This window comes from Notechis scutatus, chromosome 4 (genome assembly GCF_049901735.1).
Source record: "Notechis scutatus isolate UNSWTSFEM ecotype Mainland chromosome 4, rNotScu1.2, whole genome shotgun sequence".
Lineage (NCBI taxonomy): Eukaryota > Metazoa > Chordata > Lepidosauria > Squamata > Elapidae > Notechis > Notechis scutatus.
In genome coordinates, this window is record NC_142012.1 from 30,711,626 (window position 1) to 30,736,170 (window position 24,545).

At 33.7% G+C, this 24,545-nt stretch overlaps 1 protein-coding gene across 15 annotated transcripts in view; it reads left to right on the top strand.

Annotated features, from left to right (window-relative positions):
* The window catches only part of INPP4B (inositol polyphosphate-4-phosphatase type II B), a 197,363-nt gene that overhangs the window by 62,526 nt on the left and 110,292 nt on the right, over positions 1-24,545 (top strand). For 13 of the 15 annotated variants that reach the window (XR_015749219.1, XM_087963099.1, XM_087963094.1 and 10 more), the window contains 7 exons: positions 3,675-3,793; positions 5,717-5,833; positions 10,673-10,723; positions 12,674-12,753; positions 18,264-18,387; positions 19,591-19,663; positions 21,661-21,808. Coding sequence is in view for 14 of the 15 variants with exons in the window: in XM_087963099.1 (XP_087819225.1) it covers positions 3,675-3,793; positions 5,717-5,833; positions 10,673-10,723; positions 12,674-12,753; positions 18,264-18,387; positions 19,591-19,663; positions 21,661-21,808 (712 nt within the window). In the remaining variant the exon portion in view is untranslated. Of the gene's footprint in view, positions 1-3,674; positions 3,794-5,716; positions 5,834-10,672; positions 10,724-12,673; positions 12,754-18,263; positions 18,388-19,590; positions 19,664-21,660; positions 21,809-24,545 lie in introns of those variants that run through there. The other 2 variants (XM_087963101.1, XM_087963103.1) reach the window with 2 other exon arrangements.

A 24,545-nucleotide genomic window follows, 5' to 3' on the forward strand; every position in this document is an offset into this window, starting at 1 on the left:
GTTTTGGATAACAAAGCTCATATTGTTAAACTATATGTATTAAGTTAAAAAAAATATGGATATCCAAACTTGTAAATTTATTTAAGAATTGAGTGGATTCTGCTGAGATTTAACCCTTTTTTAAGAAGCATACTTTAAATTATTCTTTTACATAATAATATATTGTTTTATTATTATCGCTTGAGTTTCACAAAAAAACCAACCCTGTGCATTTCTAACTAAAATAAAGTATAGACAACAAGGAAGAAGAAGCTATATATTTTGAGGGTAAGAAGTATGAAAACATTTTAAATTTAAGTGCATTTATACATTCAGTTATTTAAGATCAGGTGGTTTTCTGAACACCCTGTCATGTTCCATTATTTGTCAATTTTATTTTGTATGCTTTTAGTAATGAAATTTTAGTTAAGTTTCGCAACATCGAAGACGTTGAATATACTTCTTTGTTAGTTTGTGCTGTGGATGCAATCTATTTTTATGACTTATGTTCCAACAGGATATTAGGTTGATAGCTAAAAGCCAGTTTGGTTGCAATGGTTAAGGCATCAGACTACTCCTGCCTTAGATGCAAAGCCAGCTGGATGATTTTGGATTAGTCACTTCTTTCAGCCCTAGGGAGGTAGAAAAATAAAAAAAACAACTGAACATTAGGAATATTGGTATAAAGAAGCTGATCTCTTACTATTAGAAGCATGTCTGATTTTTCTCTCTTATGACATCTGATCCGGTATTTCAAAAGTATTATTATATCTTTATAATATAATTATATAATATATAGATATATAATAACATATAGCTATAATTATAATATAATTATATCTATATTCTTTCTCTTTCCTTTGTAGGATTTTTTTTCCTGGTAGCCTTCTCTTTCAATTTCTCTTAATCATTTCAGAATTCTGTGCCTGGAATCAGAAAGACTACTTGAGCTGCAGTCTGGGAAAAGGAGAATAAAGTGGAACAGTTATTCCACATTACAATCCTCTCCAGGCCGCCTAAAATTTAATTTAGCTTCGGAAGTTTTATCCTAAGTAAAAAACACTTGAGTACAATAAAAATAAAATGATTTGAATATTGTTGAATCCAAAAACAATAGAGACATATTGGGGTTTCCTGCATAATGTTTGTTATGATTATCATAAGAATAAATATATGCAACTTGCATACAAAATATTGTATCTAGCATAATAAGTTTCACAACCAGATTATCTTTTGAAGTACAATATATAATTATTATGCAGAAATAAAAATCAACATTGTGGTCTGACTATAAAATTGTGGTCACTAGTCTGGTATGAACAATTCAAATGTTTCTTAATCTTTAAAAGGGAGTGAAAAAGATTATGGGATGTTATACAAAATGACTGAAGAAAATAAACCTTTTCTGAATGTGACATTAAAGATTCACCTATGTTGTTGATTGCAGAATATGATTATTTTGCAATTTTTATCAGTCTTATGAAATGCTTTTTATCTGACATTCTAGGCTATTTAGGTAAGAAGCTTTGAGCTATCTTTACTACAAGCAGAAGGAAATTACTGAAACTTCAGAGAATGGGTCAAAATATAAACATTTAAAAAACTGAACCATGTTGAATATAATATATTTTCAGATTTAGAAAAACCACGTCTTAGTATTAGGCTCCTGGAAAGTTTCTTTATTCATAGATTTGTACTTGAGGAAAACTATAGTAGTTCTAACTATAGGTGTTTGAGATCACTAGAAAAAAATATATTTAGAATGAAAACCTATTATCAAACAGCAGTTGGCAAATCTTTATATTATTTGTTTAATTTTTCTGTTTGTTAGCAGTCTGTTTGAATGTGCTTGACATTACATAGAAGTGGCAAAATGATGATGGAAACTATTTTGGCAAAGACAATTTGTAATAATTGTATAATTTCCTCATTTGCCTTGTGATGTATTTAAACAGGCTTATGTAATTTCTAGTCCTGAAATATTGGAGGGTCATCCATGCAATTCTCTTATCTGGATAGAAAATGTTAATGTTCAGCAAGCAGCTAATTTTAGCTAAGTAGTTTTGCACTACTTTAAACTTTCTCCATTGTACAGAATGGAAAGTCATTTAAAGTATCATTGCTACATGGGAAAAGTAGCAATTTTAAGGGTCACTGCTGAGAAGGGACAGGCTAATCACCCGTCCTTCCATTAAAACTTTAATATTATTGCTTTTATTTTGTCTATTAATCTTCTTTGCTTTTCAGTATTTTGGTAATTCTATGAGTAAACATATTAATCAAACACATAAATAAGTTTTAAATTCTAATTGCCAAGTAGAAAATGTTTTTGAGAGAATTTTGTAATTTTCTAAGGAAATGCAATGGAAATAAATGGAAAAAGATGTGCCGTTTTATGAAAGTAATTTCAAAACTTGTCTATCTGAATTGTTCTTAATTTAAACAATATATTTCCCATAACTTTGCACTTTTATTGTACAAAGTCTAATTCCTCAAGGATATTGTTTAGGGAATGAGTGACAGAATGACATTTGCAAAAAAATGTCAGGCTCTCCCTGCGCTGCCCCCCTTTGTCCCCTTTGTTGCTTTAAAGGGCCATTGGCTGGAGGCGCTGTGTGGCTGGTTGCCCCACACAGCAACCACCACGTCTCGTGTCTCCCAGCCCAGCTCCCAAGGCCACTGCCATCGGGGTGCAGCTAATTGTCTCATGTAGTGAATTGCCCAGAGACAATTTTTCCTTGGTGAATCGCCCAGGACAAGGGGGTGGGTGAGGAGCACCAGTAGACCATTGCCATGGGAGGAACACCAGTGGAGAATCAGCTGAAGATGAAAGCCTCCAGTGGTTTGGCTGTGATGGAGGGCCCACAGTAAAGTGAGCACAACAATGTGGCCACCACCAATTGTCCCATGTTGCATACCAGATATGGTGAAATATCTAGGAATGGATAGCTGCTGAATTAATGTGGATCCATATAAAAAGAGTGACAAGTATGAAAGATGTATAGTCTCAATAATTAGAGCATATCTCAAAAGAAATATATGATACATATTATGAGAAAGAGAAGACCAAGAAAGTCATGATTGAGTAGAGTTGACAAAGTTCTGAAAAAGAGAAATGAGAATTTTAAACAGTGAGAGAAAATGTGCGAATTGATCTAAATAATCCATTGAAATAATAAATAGTTTGTATTCTAGGGATGTTTGAAAATGTATAATGAACATTGTTATGAATAATATTTGTTTTAATATTGTTCATATGTATAAAGGTATGTTAATTGTTATGAACAATATTTAGCCATATTTCCTTATCTCATTCTTAATTTGTTGGCCTCATTGTTTCTTCATTCTTTTCTGAGCTACACATAATGTAGCTGACATGGCAAAGAAATTCCCTCCCTCTCCCCTCCCTCCCTCCCATCCATCCATCCATGCATCCCCCATCTTTCCTAAATGAGCTCTTAGAAAATATTTGCGTGAAGTGCATAATGGCTTAGCTGAATAAAAAAAATAGATTGCAGCATGTGATTTCCTATTTCTGTGGTGTATTTCTAAGAGACTTCCTCTATTAAACAAGCTTAAGTCTCTAGGGCTTCAAAACATTGTTCAAACTGCCTCTCACATAACAATGTGCTCATTGTAATTTAATTTTTTTTATTTTTTCTTTCTCTGCCCTCCACCCTCTGTACCATTCCCAGCATGTAAAGATTTAGTGGCTCCTACACGGGATCGAAAACTGAATACATTTGTGCAGATCACTGTAGTGCATCCAGGAGAACAGAACCAAACAAGATACACAAGCACGGAAATTGTGGAGGTGATTCTTTCCTCTTTGCCTTTCTCTTTCCTCTTTTCCCTTTGCTCTCCTTTCTTTTCCTCATTTAACTAGTGTGAATAGCTGCAGTGTTTCCTGTAAAAATAAAGTTATTTTTGCAGAGGGACATTTAAGAGCCGTGGGGGTGCAGTAGTTAGGATGCAGTATTGCAGGCTAACTCACTGTTCACTCCAGTAGTTTGATTTTGTGCAGTTTAAGGTTGACTCAATCTTCCATCCTTCTGAGGCTGGAAAAATGAAGACCAAGATTGTTGGGGGTGATATTGCTGACTCTGTAAACTGCTTAAAGCACTATGAAGCGGTATATAAGTCTAAGTGCTATTGCTAAAGATGGCTTGGATTTTTAAGATATAGACTTGTGTTTGGATTCTTAATTGTTGATTAATTTGAATTTAAAAAATGCAAAGGCATTGTTTTAAACTAATGTAAAAGTTTGATTACCAAAATGTTAATGTGTATTCATATAACTTGTATAGTAAGGCACATTGTTCTTTATGGTCACAATATGTATTACATTTTATATCTGCCTTTCCCAAGGAAGTTATTTTCAGGTGTGTTGGACTACTAGTGCATTGTCTCCAGAGGCTGTTTTATATTGGCATATTTTATAAGCAAATTGAAGTAAAGATGACAATAACTAGTTTAACCTGGCTCCTTTCTGTTTCTCTACTTCTTGTAATGTTTGTCAAAAATAAAAAAGATTAATCTTAGAAAATTTAGCAGAGTGCATGTTGAGATGTATTTACCTATATTTCTTGGGAGAGAAAGCAAAACACTTAATTGCACTCAGCTGCATTCAAATTCACTTCTAAAAGTTAGGTTGTCAGATGCATCCATTCCTGAACAATCTTCTAGATAGCTTCTGAGTTGTTTTTATATAAAGTATCCATAACTGACTAAAACACATAACTGAGTGGAAGATGTCAGTGTAGACTTTCTGAGAAGCTGAGCTTTGGTTTTCAGAGCAAATCATTTAGGCACACGTTGAATCCTTTCCTATTCTACAATTAGCTGATACTTGAAACAGAAACACTGGGCAATTTATTTTTTTGTATTTGCATGCAAGTACAGGTAATCCTCAATTTAGAACACTTCATTTAGAGACCATTCGAAGTTACAACAGCCCTGAAAAAGGTGACTTGTAAAAAGGTTGTAAAATGGGGCAAATTTCACTTAATAACATAAATTTTGGGCTCCATTAGGGTTATAAGTCAAGGATTACCTGTATTTGCCCTCCAAACAGCTAATAGACAGCTGTTAAATCTACAAACATAAGTTACAAAGTATCTTTATAATAGTCATAAGCTGGACAAATAGCTGTGCTGTCTGACTTATGCAATATTATGGACTGCTTCTGAATATTCTCCCATTTTCATAAAAGTTTGCAACATTAAAAATGTAAAAATTACATTTTTTCTATGGGCTGATAAAATTAACTAAACTTGTGCCTCCAAACCATGTTATCCTACTTATTTTAAAAATATTTATTTTACTCTTCTTCCAAACTGTTTATAATTCTGGCACACCTGTATTTGGTTTACTTTATGCCTGTTATGGTTTTGCATTTTATGACAGTGCATAAACTAAATGTGTGCAAAATTACATGACTTCAATAATGGATGAGTAGATGAACTGCTCCTCCTAGTTAGAAAAAAAATGCTGCATATTCTAACACAATCATTGGAGTAGTTAACTGTTGCAAATTTAAGTTTTGCATCCTGAAACATTTGTCTGTGTTTTGAGAGCGATTATATTTTGCATTTTTGACTGTTGGCAATCAAAATCAGTCTTTCCTATCTAGAAGTACTGCATTTGGAAATCTATTCTCCTCTTGACCATAATTGAATCCAAGACAGTACACAGCTGCTACCTAGCTAAATCTGAATTATGTCCTTATGCTATGCAGGGAACAAAAGACCCACTGTTTTTGACTGGTGTGACGTTCCCCCCAGATTACCCTATCTACGAGGAGACTAAAATAAAGCTCACAGTCTATGATGTTAAGGATAAATCTCAAGACACAGTAGGTATCTTGCTACTTCTTTTGCTAAGATGTTTTAATCGGTTCTCTTTATTGTTTTCATTCCTTTATTTCTTGGTATTATACGTTGCATTTTGCTGAAGTTATTATAGGTTTGCTCAGAAAGTAAAGAGTTAATACTTTGTATAACACATCTGCCTAACGGTTGATGATCAGCATATGGAATGGATCAAGTTAGAATGTCTAGAAAGAAAGTAAGAAACCCCAGAAATCTGTTTCTGATCATTGAATGTTAAGCAACATTGAAAGGTCAGTCTTGAAGAGAAGAGAGGTAATGTAACTGTGGTATTCCTATATTGAGGCTGACATTCTTGCAGCCTGTCAGTAATGCTTTAAAATATATTATGAATATATTCATGAATATATTATGAAAAACAATTTAAAGCACAAAATTTAAAGTATTTACATAGAATGTATATATAAATGCTTGAAACTATATTCAAAACAATTGTATGAATTAATTTTAGGATTCCCCCCCCCCCCAAAGATTTGGGATTCAAATGCCAAAGATTTGAAACAATAAGCAATACTTAATTTTAGCATATTTCTATTGAGTTATAATTTAATATTTGTTTTATATTCCCGTGTATTTAAAAAAAAGAATAAAAATAAGAATGGATGAAGATTCTATATATTATATAAACTTTAAGTAGTTATTTTAATTAAAATTCTTTATGTTCACTATGATTTTATTGCTTTTGTTTATTTTTACTATAAACTACCTTTGGAAGATTATGATCCTTAAAGAGAGCTAAGAAATAGATTTTAAAAATAATATGATATAACTCCAGATATTGTATCAATAGGATAAACTTATAGGTTTTAACTCACGGTAATTCAAAAGGATATGTATTTATTTTCTCATTCTTATCAATAGTTTTGTAAATGATTAATATCAATATATATTGGGTTAAGAAGGAATTATGGTTCAATAAACTTTTTTCTGTAGGGTTTTATATTTCCATTTGGAAAGATTGCTTTGGATCTGGTAACATTTTTCTGTTGTCATTGCAGCCACAATAACTTAATTTGGAAAAATAAAACTAGATTTATATAAATGATACTTGAGGAATAGAAAAGAAAATCGATGAAATGCAGTTGACTTGTACCTTAGAAGATGAATTTGGGAAATTTTAGAATAGACACATTTAACTTGTTTTTCTCTCAGCAGGAAAATGCATCATAGAAACTTCAGCTTTGATGTGAAATTTTAGTGATTCCTTTTCTATGGTTACCACTTTGTTACTTTCTGATTTTTCTGTTGATACTTGAGGTTGTCAGTGTTCCAAGTAATAAATCCATTGCAAGCAAGACTCTGATGGCTTCGGTCAGGCCAGCTTCAGGGTTTACAACTTGCAACTTAGAAGCAAGGTTTGTTTAATTTCTGTTAATAGTTTATGTACTTAAGCTTGGTTCATTTGGCCATTTGATTTGGCTCATTGGTTTCCTACCTTAGTTCAGGTGAAACACTTCTATTTTCTCTTTTAAATTATTCTTCTTTATTTTTTCGGCTGGTGTTTTATAATTGAGAGGTATAAATAGGTCAAATAATGATAGGTATATAATTAAAGTGACAATTAAACTGACAAACTATAATTTATTGTATCCATATTTTGTCCAATGTAGTCTGGTAGAAGGCAACAGTTCTCAAACTTAATTATTACGGCATTTAAAAATAATAATAATGTGGCACTGGGGCTAAATGATGCTAGAATCTTGCAAAATTTGGCTTTCTCTTGAGATTTAGAACTTTTATCTTTAAAAATATTGGATTTGACTTCCACACAAGGCTCTTCTGCAATGTCCATATAGACCACATAGGTTTCTAGACTATTGTTCATGGCTTTAGAGCATTGGTTGTAAAACAGTAGCCTAACATGCTTCCCACTCTGAGGACAATATGAAGTTTATGATCAAGAATCATGGTTTATAAATGGCTTACTAAGCAGTAAGCTTCAAAATAAATGAAACTCGTATTTATAAAATATAAGTAGAAGAGGGTTGATCATGTGCCTATCCCATGTAGATTCAATTTTTAAAAATTAGAATGTTTGCTCTGTTCTAATAATGATTTCCATCATCCCATTCTACAATTTAAGAGGAAGCATTCAGTTATCTATATTGTCTCACTAGATTAATGTGTCTTACTAGAAACTGTGTGCCTTTTCTTTTTACCTGATACATTATAGATCAAATATTTTTGCAGCAGAGGATCTGTAAAAAGCTTCTTTGTGCAATGTACATCAAAGACAACTACATGGCAATATACAGTACTTTGTTATGTTCGTTCTATTTGCTATGAAAAGTGCTTCACAGGGCACAGTTGTACTAGACAACAGCTAGTAGTTATGTAGTTGCATTCAATTTGGTCAAATGATTAATGTGATGATATAGATATGTATGTTATTAAAAAGCATTTCTGACATATAAATTGCACCTATAGAAAAATTGCTCAGACATTGACAAAGAGGGGTATTGGATAGGCCCCATATATTTTTTATTATCATCTATTCTTTTCAAAAAACCAACTATATCCTTGATCACAAATAGAAGATATTTGTCTTTATTCAACCCACCATCACCACTAATGGTTCATCCAGATTTGTTTCCCTCCTCTTGTTTGAAATAAGTGTTTTGTGCTTTGAAAGGAGGGTTTTCTGCTTTGCTGTCAGTTTGCTTTCTACAGTTTATTCTATGCTAAACCAATCTCTCTCTCTCTCTCTCTCTCTCTCCCTCCCTCCCCTATGATGTTACATAAATCTTAGATGATTTATTTGGGTACATTCCATTGCAGGGATATACAATGAATTCTTTTCAACTCTTAACTGTAGCTATAATATTATAGGTAGTTCAATGTGCACTCTGATTGCCTGCCAGGATTAATACAGTAACAGAAAATGAAGTTTTTCAAATCTGAATTGATCTATACTTGAAATGCTTCTTTGTGAATAAATTCCAAAGAAGGGTTTCAAATATGCTTCTGTCACTGAAAAATGTGAGTTGATTAAAAATGTTCAGGAATTTAGAGCTGGTTTCAGTAGCAAACATTAAGGAGGCAGTGATTATAGTGAGCTAGCTGATATGCAGCTCTCAAGATCCTGTTAATTGTAAGAGAGTCTCAGAGCAGAAATGTGGAGATTATAAATATGCAACTGCCAATAATGGCTCATACAAGAAATGGAAGGCATGAATTCTGTTGTGATGCAGGGGAAAAATGCTGGGTGTGAATATAGAGGAAATACAAGTTATGAATCTCCCTGTATTGCTCCATAACTATCAACTGTTTGTTATGACTACTGTTCCTGGGTTACAATAAGGATTTGGTTTATAACCACATTGAAATATCTGAGAAGCTTCTCCTAAGTTTAAGGTGCTTTGGGAAACTTGAGAAGAGGTCAGATAGAAAATTCTAATTGAATTCTTCCACAGTATTCAGCTTTTGCTTTTTAATTATTGTATCTGTGATAATTTATTTTATTCCATCTGTGCAGCAGCTCTGCTTAAATTGAATTTCTGAAATGCAAATAATTCATGTGCTTTTGTATAAATCTATTCTGATTCATGACATTAAAAATCACTATATTGACATAATACGTCATAGCTCTTAATTGTAGACATAGAAATAATAATAGATGGTTAAGAATTTCGCCTTTAATGAGATATATGAAGAATCCTTGTTTCCTAATAATTTCTTTTCAGTTTTGCACTGTATTTTAACAACAGATTCTTCATTAGAATGATTCAAAAGTATTTGTGCAGAAACATGTTTGTATTTATTCTTCCAAACTTTTATGTCTTTTAATGATGGCGTCAACATGAGTAAAGGATTTTTAATTTAATAATTTTAGTGGATTACAGCTACATTAAGTGTAGATTTTTCAAGAAAATATGTGTTAAATTTTTTTTGCTGAACAAAAAGCATCTAAAAGAGATTTTCCTTGCTGCATGGGTAGGGAGGAGGAAATGCCTCTTCTGCATTGGCATTGGTAGTTATGCATTTCAAGAATTACAGTCCACGTGGTAAACATGATACTGCACTCTGGTAAATAATCTAAGTAGTAAGCCTTCTGGTCATTTCTCAAAGTCTGGTATCTTGCATTGATGCTAAACTGGTTTGCCTTGAAAGAATCACAATTGGCTACGTCAACGTGTGGAATAAAAGCAAATAAACCAGATTGTCCTTTAGTGGGGTGTTAGAAAAAAGGTTAAAACATAGTATAAGCTCTAAAATAGACATACCATACAGAGAACATACCATACAGAGAAATCTGTGAAGTATCTCAAGAAGCTACCTGTTCCATATATAGGATGCAAACTCACCTACTTTGTTACCACAGATCCTGAAATGTTGTTTCTGATAGAAGAGAATATTTGTAGCTCAGGGTTGAACTGCAGGGACCTTGGTGTTCTCTGAGCTTGGATGTTTTCTTGCAGATGTTTCATTATGAAACTAGATGACATCATCAATTCAAGAAAACAACTAGCCAAGTTCAGTCACAAACTTGCTTTTTATCTATCAAAAGCTTGACTACCTATTACTTAATTGGTCTCTAGTAAAATAATTTATAACCTCAGGAATCTCTGAAATAAATTAAATGGTGAAACTATGAAGTTAAATTAGAACCAGAAGAAGATGGAATCAATGACAATTATAAAATATTTCCTTTTAAATAAAATAGAAGAGAAGGATCACTTTTTTGTTCAGGACAAAAGACATTCTAAGGTTGAATTACTTTCATTAACTAAATAGTTTCTAGCTTAGTTTCCCAAATAATAACTTTAAATTAAATTATTTGTTGATTTCTCAATTGATTTGTCTAGGTTCGGACCAGCATCCTGGCAGAAAACAAAGATCCAAGGACAGACAGTGGGGTAGGTATATATTTACATTAAAACAGATAACGGTAAAATGTTAAAATTGTGATGATTAGCTATTCAAGAACTTTTTGTAAATTATATTTGTGCAAAATATTCAAGAATTGAATATACAACCATGGCACTTCCTAGCTACTTTTTTTTGTATGTTGTTATAGTAGGAAGTAATGCAGACACTGCAACAGTTCTATAGTACCTTTCTATACAGAGACATAAAATCAATATATTCCTTTCTATTCCTTTCCTTTCCAGCTAGTTCAATTCAAGTGACATTTTATTTTTCATTGCATTACATTTGTTAATCACTCTTGCTAAAATTGTCTGTATCAAATATCACAAAGCTTTTCTATTAATGATCATATTAATTTGATAATTATCATGGTTTGTACTTTCTGTATTTTATAATTCTCTTAGATTACTTTTTGCAATCCTCTTTACAATGCCACGAGTATATACCTAAGCCTCATTCATAACACTTCAGATAACCAATAACCAACCACTTAATATTTTTTTCAGATTCCTGATATATCACAAGTGTCAATATAACAAAGACCCATATGTTTACCATATTAAAAAGTCTGTGCATCTATTGTTATCATTTTCATCTTAATTTTGTTAGAATTAGCTAAACTGCTTCAAAATCTATTTGTCTGACAATCCGACACAAATAGTAATATATTATTTTGTCATTTTTATTTTTTATTGGTTTAATGCTTTTATTTGTAATGCTGGTCTGTGACCATAATAACATTGATTGATGTTATCAACTTTTTGCTTAGCTATTACTATTTTAATAACTTTCAGAGGATATATAATTTAATTAGTAAAGTTTTATTTACTAATTAGTAAATCAATAAAGTTTTATTTACTAAAGCTTTATAGTTTTATTATATTAGATTTATTAATACTACGTAAATAAGTAAGTAAATAAGTATGTTATTATTGCAATAGGAGTATTCTGGGTATACCATATTTGATTTATTTTGTAGTTGCCAATATATAATTGCACTCAATTATCCCTGTCAATCCAGATTATAATTGTTGTCTTTTATTTCCCTTTTTATTTTTTCATGTTGCTTGTAATTGACTGAATAAATAAAGCAAACTGCACAACAAAAATAAGTGTGATCAATAGAGTTGGATGAATACATTTGCTTGCATCTGCAATGAAAAGAGGGAAACAAATGTTCCATATAGTGTTGAATTAATAAATGTAGAATTCATCCTATTAATAACATATTCCATTTTCTATACCTGAGACACAGGTTGATGTAATGGTTAAAACATCAGGCTAGAAACTGAGAGACCATATGTTCTAGTCCCTCTGTAGGCGCAAAATCAGCTGGTTGACTTTGGGTCAGTCATCATCTCTCAGGCCTAAGAAAGCAGCAGGGGCAAACTACTTCTGAAAAATCTTGCCAAAAAGATTGGAAGGACTAGTCCAGGCAGCCACAGGGAATCAACATTGACTCTTAAAAATAAATAAAATGGCTATGTAAGAAATACCTCTACAAAATAAAGATGTTCATATTTGACAAATAACTGATGCTGCCTGCAAGCCTGACTAATGAATGATACCTTCACAGTTAACCTCAACTGTGGTATAAAAATAATTAGACCTAAACAGATATCTTCTCTTATAGCTTCATATTTTTACCATGCAATTTTTCAGGTTGTCAATTCGTTTTGTTTTGAGTGAAAAAGAAATTCCTGTTCCAGTTTAACCAATTATCAAGAATAGCATCATTGATCCATGAAATCATTCAGTGGTGAATAAATGTTAAGTTTGCCATTTAATATTTATCTTTTGCCATCAAGATTATCAAGTGTTTGTTTCTGGCTGAAAGAGAAACCATTACTATTTGAGAAACTCTGTGTTTTGTACATCTCATACAACCCTTGTCTTTTGTGAATCTTCGTATATCTAATCTTTCCTTTGGTTTTTAGCGAAGTTTCCTGGGTTCTGCTACTTTTAAAGTAGGCGAATTGGTGAAGTCAGAAGAGCAGCAGTTGACTCTTAGCCTCAGGTAGATCTTCCTGTTAATTACAAATCTTGTCAAATTAAGAAAACTACCATTGAATGATTGGCGCTTTTCTATCTTTTATTTAAAATTAATGCAAATGTTACATAATATGCTGGAGGATTTTGTTCAGTCCAATAGGGAGATTACTTGTTCCATTTCTCTTTTACTGTATACTTGAATTATCCTTTTATCTTTTTAGGTAAAAAAAAAATCATGTGCAATAATGTTATCTGGTTTTTTGTTTTTGAAATGTGATCGACTTAAATAAATATTATGCGCAAACTTCAATTGGAAATATAAATACATGCTCACATACACAACCCTACAATCCTGTAGCAGGCAATGAAAAATGAATATATTGAGCAAACCTTATTTTGAAACTTTTTGAAACAAAACACAGTGTGCAAAGATAACTACAGATTTGCAACTGAGCAGAATAATGCCCTCACAATGACAGCAAAAGGGCACAAAGCATGTCTGCAAGGGAAATTTGGGTATATTTCTCCTATACTCCAAATCATTACTCCTGTCATGAACAAATTAAATTTTGGAAGAGGTTTGTTATTTGTTTGGATATACACATAATAAATTATATAAATAAGTATTAATAAAGGGTACATGGTTACATGTTCTGGACACTCAAAGGAGGTGACATTTGACTTTGAAATACTGATCTATAGTTTTAAATATGATTACTTCAGATAGTGTTAAATTTCTCAGGGAAATTTAAAATTGGAGATACAGAAATTGTGTCAGATCAAGTGTGTGCACATACAGAAGTATAGTGGGTAAATGGATTTTACTTGGGAGTAGCAAATACAAGTAAGGACAGGCATGTCTCAAAAGTATTTGCACGTACAACTCTCAAACAGTTCCCAAGTCCTTAAGAGCTGTTGCTGGTAGTCAGAATCTGAAGGAACAGAGTATATAGACATAATTCATGTCCTTGTCTGAGGGACAAGAACAAGCAAAGTAATCAACTAAGTCATGTCATGTCATGCCCCTGTCGGAATCTGATTTGGAGGGGGAGGCCAAACAGCTGACAGGGAATGGGAGCGTGGCTCCATTGGCTGTGGAAGAAATGGGGCAAGGGCACAGTCCGGCTGGGCAGAGCAGGGGAGAGGTAGATCAAGGCAGAGGGAATTCAGAAGAAGACCCAGGCCCACCCCCCCCATCCCAGGGCATGCAGGGAGGAACAGAGAAGGGAACAACGTGAATTGCATGGCTTACAGGGAGAGGAAAGGGCCCTGATTCCCTTCATTAGCTGTAGCTGGGAACACAGTGTTTCAAAAGGGAAGCTGCGCGCAATAAGTTGTTGGGAGCAAATTGTGAATTTATCTGGTATCGTTGTGGCTTATCTGTGGCGTCTTTCCAACTGTGTGAGTGTTGCCGTGCTTTCAAGTCTGAAAGTCTGAAAGTCTTTCTCCTGCCCTGTCAAGTTAATTACTGCAGCTTTGTTTGTTTGGATTTTTGGTTACAGTCTGTATGTACCTTGTTTTGGACTGAATTTTCTACAGTTAAAGTCTGTTCCTGGGAGAGTTTTTCTCCAGCCAAAGGTAACCTGGATATTGGGGGCAAATTTGGAGATAATAAAGGGACTCTTCTTACTCATTTGACTGTGTTGCCTTTGTGCCACGTCCCGGGTCATCACGTGTCAGAAAGAAATAGTGTTTCCACAAACAAGTTTTCAGGAAGTAAATGAAAGAGTATTGGAAGAGTAAATGAAAGAGTAAATGGAACAGTTGTTCCCAACAAAAGTTGCTGGGCAGTGATGGTTCTTAAATAGAGCTTGCTATCACCACAAGCAATCAAGATCAGGAACATAATAGAAGACAAGACATTACACAGAATGCCTTGTGCTGCTTGGTGTTTTGAGAGGGAGTCATGTATTCCATCCCTTATCATCTGATGCTGCCAGGTAATCTGCATATTCCTTATCTCCTTCAGAGTTAAGTGCCTCATTGCTAGGTTCTCCTTGAGGGTGGCATTCACCCGGAGGACTCTGGAGTAGCACCCAGCTTTTTTCTAGCATTCATCTGGGCCACCAGGAGCAGCTGAGACTCTTTCCAATTTGAGCTGTCCACAACAATACCATCCATTACCTGAAACACTCAAAGTTATGTTTCATGGTTGCTAAGGTTCAGGTTCCATGAAAGAATTATCACTGCTGACAAATTGCAATAAGTTATGTTGGAATTTCGATTAAGAATTTGGAGGCAGTATTAGTAACAGCATTGTGCCAGTAAAATGGTGAATAGCTGTCATTTAGACTCTCTCAGAGGATCCTAATGAGTAAATAATTGTTTTATTTCCTGTTATATAAATGCCAGTGGCAGGATGTCACCCTAAATTTGATTTATATTTTGAAGCTGATGCAGACCTGTGTGTTTTTTCTATGACCCAGTCTAAATATGATAGAAACAGAGTCTAAAACTGAACTTTAGGGTAATACTAAAAATGACTAAAATTGTAAAACATTTATAAATAAAATTTTTTATAAAAAACATTTCAACCAATCTATATGTATTTATTTTCAGTTTTACCACAGTTTATGCGTAGTTGGAATTATACAGGTTTCTGGAAGGTGAATTGTGTCATGACTTTTCATGAATCAGCTGTCTTACATATCCATTATACTCTTTGAAATTATAAGAGATGAAAGTACATCCTGACAATTCTGGTTTTATTTAAAAAAACCCACAAATTTAGCTTGGTACACAACACCATAATATTCCCATTTCATCACATTATAGTTATCCTCTCTAACGTATGACTCAGACATAATTTGGTATGTGAACGCCTGTTCCATGACTACATTCAAAATGTAAACTATATACTTCATACCTGTTTTGGGTAAGGACAGCATATTCATACAACATAAATTTCCTTTCACATGTTTCATAGTACTGCTCTTTTTATTGTTTTTGTGGGGCTTTAAGACACAGACTCCACATATGTCACAGCATTTACTTTTGAATAGTTTTGCATAACCCAGCTCTGTGCTGAAGAAGCTTCTTGGATGAGAAGCAAAATGTCTTCAAAGAAAAACCAGAAAGTCCAGTTGCCTCTTGAAAAAGTACCTTTGGGACTACCATTTGCCATGTTACAGAAGCGATTTAACAAGGTAGGAAAGCAACATCCTGCATAATTTCCTCAAAGAGCCTGCATGTTTCAAAAGTGTGGTGTCTCTTCTCCTGGATTTTCACTTTGGAAGCTTTGATGGTCAATTTAACATCAAACAAATTAGTTTTCCTGCTATTTGAATAAAGGGACCTTCTACCTGGGGATGACAAGCTATGTAACCAACTCCCACCTTTATTATATGACAGATCCTTATTCATGCAGAATATATTGTACAACAGGGGTGTCAAGCTCAATTTCATTGAGGGCCACATCAGGGTTGTGTGTGACCCTGAGGGGGGGAGCAGGATGGATGTGGCCAGGATGGGCATGGCCAGCTTGACTGTGGTGGCCCGAGTGCTCTGCCAGCGAAAATGGCCTCCCGAGCTCCATTTTTGGCTGCGACAGCCTCCTGCAATCCTCTGCCAATGAAAACACAGTTTGGGAGGGCCACCTGTGGCCCTCGCATGCTCTGTTTTCAGCTGCGATGGCCTCCTGCAACCCTCTGCCAGCAAAAAAGAACTCCATTTTGGCTGGCAGAGGCACCACGGGACCTTGGGCCTTGAGTTTGACACCCCTGCTGTACATCCTAGTGTAGTTACTCTGAATGTGCCCAGACATGTTACTGACTTCACTTTGGAGGGTATTTTCTAAATGTCTGCAATAATTATAAGGCCTTATGTTTGCATAGTTACAAACCTATAGTCAAATGTGTGCACAAGGGCATTTAAAAAAAAATACTGGCCTTTGTTTTTCTTTAGAAAAGCTCAAAATAGAGTTGTGTTCATTTTTTCATACCTTGATGAATGGAGGTTCATGTGCATGTTTTCAATTAAGCTTTGCAAAACATGTGCATGTATTTTAATTTTTTGGGTGTGTGTGTGTGAAATCTATTATGTAGTTTTAAAAGTTCTATTTTTCCTGTATTTAAAGCTGGTTTTAAAAAAACAAGAAAAATAAAACTTCACTAGGGCTTAGATATTTCACAAATGGTCAAAAGCAGTGATTTCAAAATTAAGGTTTTAAATATAGCCATGCCCAAGGCCAGGGGTGTCAAACTCTGTTTCATTGAGGGCTGCATCAGGGTTGCATTTGACCTTGGGGGGCTGGGTGTGGGCATGGGCAGGGTATGCGTGGCCGGCTCAATGTCACTCATGTTGAGGGTGCCTGTGGCGGCCCGAGCATCTGCCAGCAAAAATGGGCTCCCGAGGTCCATTTTCAGCTGTGACGGCCTCCTGCAACCCTCTGCCAGCAAAACGGATCTCAGAAGGGCATTTGCAGCCCTCCCAAGCCCTGTTTTCACTGGCTGAGGCACTGTGGGCCAGTCCTTTGCTGTTTCTAGGGCATCCCCGCGGGCCAGATCTAAGCACCCCGCGGGCCAAATCTGGCCCATCCGGTCCATGGGCCCATCCCTGCCCTAGGCTCTAGATCATGCTCTATGAGAGCATGTAAGTAAAGGGTTATGTTAAATATCTATAGAGCTGGCAAGCCTTTCCTGGCATCATATCTAATAGATTTTGTAACCTGATGCTATCTGCACTAGGTGGATATTTACCTTTACTCTGATGATGTCACTGAGCAAATGACCAGCATAGCTCTAGTTCCTTATACTGTAGGTAGAACTGACCTTTCTGATATATGAGAGGCATCAATTGGGATTTGGAAGCAGTATTTCTTCTGGTGATCCCCACTTTATGTCATAAGCTTCCTCCAGAAGCCAGATTGGCACTAATTGTGTTGCCCTTTTGTTAAGTTGCAACATGGGGTTGTTTAATGGGCTTTTGCAAATTGATATTCATTTGATAATATTTATCCTTTTTATGCTGAATTCATATTGTGATTTTTGAAAATATATTATCATGTTACCATTGATAGTTTGCAGAAATATATGATTTTGTCAGTACATAAATGAAAAGGTAAGATGTATCAAATCTGCAAAATTCTAGAACTGTAATTTCTTTTCCTTCACATGAATGTAATATGTGAAAACAGGGTACTGGTCTTGTAAATTCGGATTTGGAATAACACATCACAGGCTAATAAAAGAGATTTTATACTACTTGCATGCATTATGGTGGTCGATATTTAAGGACAGTATTTTATCTCTCTGGATATTTTGCAAAAAGCTTTATTCGCTTCAGAAATTATTATGGAGAACAAGTAATAAACATATGTTGCAGCATTTCAGATTGTAATGTGATGATTGATATATTATTTGCTTAAATGTCAGGATCCACTAGAAATAAAGAACAATCCCATAATTTGTGACAGTGATTAGAAAACAGAATGTTGTACTTAATTGCTTTTAATAGAGAATGAAAATCATTTAGTTAATGAAACTGCTATGAGGGATGTAAATAAAGTTCCCTTCTCTTTTCCATATCATTGTTCAGGAGTTTAGATGGTGGGAAGACATTTGGCACTATAGATGTCAGATTTATAAACATGGGGAAGACTGAAGATGAGGAATCAAATCAGATCACAACAGATGGAAAGGAACAAAAGATAAAAACCCAGGTCTGTTCACGAATTAAATTAGAATTATCAATTATTTCAAAAACCTATATGAAAAGTGTGTAACTTTCAAAATATCCAAAGCTGTTATCTGGTATAGAATTGTAACATATATAAGCTAAAAGAAAACAACTTTAAAACAAATGAAATGTACCTAGCTTGGTATAAATTGGGCTGCTATCCTATTTCTCCCCACTTCTACTTAACATAGAAATGGAGCAGATCATTTGAAAGATGTTTTGTTATTGTTAATAAAAAGGCATGTAACCTCTTTATTTTCTTCTGCTCTCATTTTGGCTCATCCTAGACTCATTTTGAAATACTCTTATCACTCTTCCTCTACAAGGAATAGTGCTATGAAAACAAGGGAGGCCATTTTAATCCTCCGTTTAAGAATTGGTATTCTAGCCTTTGCTGTTTTAGGAAAGGATTTCTTTAAGATGCATTTCTGTGATTGACAGACACGATGGCGAGAAAGTTATAGCTAGTTACTTTTCTCAATCACTATATTAAAGTTCCTGGATTGAAACAATAAGTTCTGCATGGGTGCAAATATGTTTCTTTTTGCTACTGTAAACCAATTTATTTTGAGACAGTTTAATTAGAGAAGTCATTGCATCAAGCCTAGCATATTGATCTATGGCCACACAAGTTAGAGTACTTATTTAGTCAAGGACTTTCAAGCACAGTCTCTTTGGTGAACAAAAATCAGGCTGAATATATGAGTTTGCCAGAGAGAAAAGGAGGGAGAGGGAGGGAGGGAGGGGAGGGAGTCTGGAGAGTGTAAACCAAAATGAAAATAACCGTGTTTAATAATATGTATTGCCCCCTTCCTGGTATGGGAGGAATTGGTCTTCTCTGGGTGCTGTGTAGCTTCCAGCTATTGCTCAAAATCATGAAAAATTATGGATAACATTGGCCAAAGGAAAAAACAATAATTCTTAAGCACCTTGTGAATAAAGATATTAGTTTTTCTAAAGAGCCTTTAGTTCATGAAGTCCTCACTTCGTAAGAAGTTAAACATTTTTTCCACTCAAATTTGCAACAATTTTGACATTTTAAAGATACCAGAGTAAAGAAACAGTGTGCACTGTGATATTTAACCAGGGTCGTATATTATCCTGAATATAGTATGATTGCTTTATAACTCTTATTTTTACTTTGTATTATGAATTCTTGTTTACATTCATTAACTTTATCTTTCAGTGTGCCTTGGTTTATTCATGTTCATCTCCAGAAAATATAATTTATAAAGATAATTTACCATTATTAAATGCAGGTATGTACATTTAATTTATAATGGTGAGATTAGTTAAATGCCTAATGCTAACCATAGTATTGAATTAAAGGAGTGAGCTAGCTTCAGGCTCATATGATTTCTGCCAGCTTCTGGTAAGGTGTATATGCAAATGTTTTGCTTATTATACAATCATCTCCACAGATATGCAGTTACCCTGGTTTTTATAGCTTCTGTAAACATCATCTAGAATTTCTTTTTCGGAAACAGTAGGTCCTATCACAGCAAAAGAGAAATCATTTGAAACTGTTGGAAAATGTATTCATCTTCTGCATAAATTCTATGAAATCATCCATCCATTTTCTCTGCTGGTTTTACATTGAAGGCCAGAATTGTACTTAATGCGTATTCGTATAATCTGGAATGTATATGATGATGGATGTATAGATCAACATATTAGCATATAGGCAGAATTTTTAACTTGAGTTCCAGTTTAAACCAGTCAAGTTTTCTGGGTCAAAGCAAAATTTTCCAGCAACAAAGGTAAATCACTGAGAATTTCAAGTATGAATTTCTGGCAGAGCTCTGTACTTCCAACACTACTCCCTTGGATACTTGAACTTTTCCCCTGAAGTGTCTTTGTTGGATAGTGATTCAGTGATCTGTTCCTTATCCAGCCTATTATTCGAGACACCATTAAGATTTTTTCCAACAAGATAGCCTAAATCATTTGGACAGTGCATTTAATCAGAGTCACATGATGAATGTGATAAAATGTGTTCTTTTATATAGACAACAGACATTCAAGTGACTTATGGAATATATGTGCATGCACATACATACAGTACACCTGTTTAACTTCTATATCTTGAACTGTTCACTGTATCCTTTGCAATTCTGGATAGAAAATGAGGGAATGGAAAATTGAGGATTATAAAATATTTCATGCTGGAAGACTATTATCTTTATTCTTAAATATCTTCTTAGTGTATGAAGCCCAAATCCTTTATGAATTTTGAAGCCTTCGTTGGGAAATAAGCATGAGAAATAAGAATAATTATTAATATAATACTAGTATATTGCCCAATTTGTTTTTTGATCTAGCCTTTCTCAAAGGACTGACTTATGTACATGTGTTTTATTTTATTTTCATTTTAGAAAAATCAAAGTCAAGCAGAGAAGGTTCCATAAGAATAATGACCCTATAAAGGAAATAAGGGACTTTTCTTAATATTTTGACCTTCTAAAAATTAAGTTTCTTTTTGTTCTTTACTAGCAAATTATCTTTATGAGATACATTATTAGAGCCACTAATGCAGAGGAAATTTTAATTATCTCTGTTCAGAGGTTTTCTCTGAAGCATAGTGTAACTTAATATTTAATTTTGAATTGTATCTTCCATAATCCTCCAGACAACATAATAACAAAATTGAACACATTCGAATGCTACAGATTGGGAAAGGCAAGTTCATACAAATCACAAGTCTTTTGTTGCAAAGTTTTGATGGATTTATGAACAAATATTAATATAAAATGAAGTATTTCAATATTGGTAATAAAAGGAAATGTAAAACTGAAATATTAAAAACAATTAAAGTAGCAATTAAATGACAATAATTAAAGCAGTTAAAATCAGCAATGAAAAACAAAGGCAAAAGAATGTCTTTTAAAGTCTTTTTAAAGGCTAATAAATATACTAGGTCCCTCAGAAATTCAGGGAGTATTTTTTTAAACAGCTGGAAGGACATCTTACTTCCAAATCATGGCACCTGGAGGCCAATGTCCTCATAAGATCTCAGTAAATATGACAGTTCATATAAAAAGGGATATTCTATCAAAAACCTGAAGGACGTTTAATATAGTACATGATATTTTCCTGGAAATGAACTGTAATTCATTCAACTGTAAACACCTGAATTCAAGTGTCACTACTTTCCTGCTTTTCAAACTGTAAGTTTCACTTACTTGGGAAATATACACTGCAATATTTTTGGGAAAAATGTAAGCTGCAGTTAAGCAATCCCATTTCTCTTTTACAGTGTTAAAAAACCCAATCTGTAAATTATATACGTTCCCCACTTCTGACAACAAGTGGATGTATATACGAGAACAGATGTTTGAGAGCAATCTTTCTTTTCATGTTCCCAAGGAACTCATCAATCTACACATAAAGGAAGATCTCAAAAGGTAAGTGAAATGAAAAAGTTTTTAAAAATGTGCTGTTAGAATAGTTTTTTAAAAACTGCTAGTAGAAATTGGCCAAATATTGATTATAGTAATCAACTAAAATGCTAGGAATTCAAAATTCCAGTCTGCTTCTCCAGTGGAAGTAAACTGGATATAATGTAAAAGAATCAAACTGTTGCTAAGGGGCCACAACAGGCCTTAGAGCTGAGGCAAGTTGCAGCTAAAGCAGAAAATATTTTATAGCATTTCCTGCCCTGGAGAACCCAGTGGCCTACCTGAACAGTGGTAGGTGTGGCCAATCCAGATCTGAAATTGCTTTAGAGATGCTTTACAGTATTTTCTGAATTAGTATTGAGCAGGGAAACATCAGGACTTCATCAGGATTTCAGGAAGCTTAATCACATTATTCTAACCAAACATATTTGATACGTTCATATGTTACAAGTTAAGTTTTTGAGTTAACTGGTCTGATAATCAGACCATTAATATTAAGGGTAGTTTAAACTTTAATGTATTACTTTCCTTATCTTTTTATTATACTGATATTACAAATAAAAAAAACATATAGATTTTAATATCACATATTTTGAGGATAATTGAGGATAAATAGCTAACTTCAGCCGCTTTTATATTGTAAATAAACCTTTGTCTAAAATTCATTTCAGCAGGTCCATATTAATATAATAAATTTCATTGATAGTTTTTCAGGATTTTGCTTAGGTATTTTGCTTATCTATGTATTGATTTTGGATGATTATTTCATCTCATACCCATTTGTTAAAAAGAGCTACTTATGTAAAAAGTACATACTTGTAAAAATGTTGAATTCTGAGTAACCATTCTTTGAATTAAGTAAAGCAAACAAAAGGAAAAGAATACAAATAGATAGGTACATAAAATAAAATAGAATAGAATTCTTTAATGGCCAAGTGTGATTGGACACACAAGGAATTTGTTTTGGTGCATATGCTTTCAGTGTACATAAAAGACACATTTGTCAAGAGTCAAGAATCATAAGGTACAACACAATAATAGTCATAGGTACAATAAGCAATCAAATCATACTAGGAAACAGTCAATAAAAATCATTAGGATACAAGCAACAAGGTTACAGTCATACAGTCATAAATGGGAGGAGATAGGTAAAAGGAAGGATGGGAAGATTAATAGTAATAGTAATGTAGACTTGGTAAATAGTTGGACAGTGTTGAGGGAATTATTTGTTTAGCAGAGTGATGGTATTCGGGGAAAAACTGTCCTTGTGTCTAGTTGTTCCTGTGTGCAGTGCTCTATAGCATCATTTTTTTTCTCCTTTTTGATACATATCACGGCAATCAAAACTGCCTACACCTTCAACTAAAATCCAAGTTTAAATACATTTAGAGGAAACATTAGCACTTCTAGATTTAAACCATAGGTGCCTGCAGGTAGAAAAAAAATAAAGGCACCCAGAATTGTTATTTTATATGTATTATTAATTATGCAAATATCATAACTTGCAACAGACATTGAGACACAACTACATAAAGGTAGAATTCACATCAATTCATCAGCACATGTATTATCATTCTGATGTAAAGTTGATTTGTTACAGAGCCCCATGCTAACATATTGCTTAAATAATTCAAGAATGAAAGTGCTAAGTAGAGATATTTTTTTCAGCAAGAACCTTGAAATTTTATGGGTTTTTTGCATATTTAATGCTTAAAATCCTAATAATCTCAAAATGTATTAGAATTAGCAGTACAAGTATATTATTTTCGGCAAGCTTTCACCAACCATAATATCTAACATCAAGGAGAAAGATAGTTATGTAATTTAAAACATTTAGCCTGAATTAATATATGTTAAAATCAAATTTCACCCAGCACAATAGGAACTACTGGAGTTTTCTATATTCAATGGAATCAAGCTGTTGTAGTTCTAACAATAAAAGTTTTCCATATGTTTTCATTTAATACTGATATGAATTCTGTTTCAATTATGTCAGTCTCCAGAGTTAATAGGAAGCTGGCAATTTGCTAAAGGATTTCCTTTTGTAATTTTGTGAATTGACTATCTTTTATCAGCCTAACATTTTCACTTAGCAGGTGCACTTGCCAAGATAATTAACCCAGACAGATATATCCTGGTAGTACATATTAAAAGTGAAAGTAAGATTTTCTTTAAGTGGTGTGTTTAAAAATTGAAAATGTGAATGTGCCATTCTCATCATTCAAGTCAAACAATTTTAATTGGGGAATTCATTATTTGTTGACTTTTGGGGTTTTTGTTTAATGATGCTGGTGGGTTTGTTTTAGTTTCATATTTTTCAGTACAGCATATTTTTCAATATTAAACAATGTCGATCATTGCGGTAAATGCAGATGGAAACCAGCTTATTTTCACATAAAAGCTGGAGAACACGATTAGAATTGCAAAAATTGATAAGATGTAGATGTTAAAAGATAACACCATCAAATGTTAATGTAAATGGAAGGACATTTTCATGGATATTAAGAGATACTGACTTGAGGCTTCCATTTATTTTATTTGTATTATATTTCTTCAAATATATTTCTATATTTCTGTAAATCAGAGAAACAACACATCAACATTTGTGTATGTAAGATGGTCTAGCAGCCTTTTAGAATGTAGATATTTGGAGATTTTCATTCTTAGAATTCTTAGCCATTCTTAGCAAGACACATGAAGGATGCCAGTTTAAGAAACCTTTTCTATGATTGCCTAGACTCTA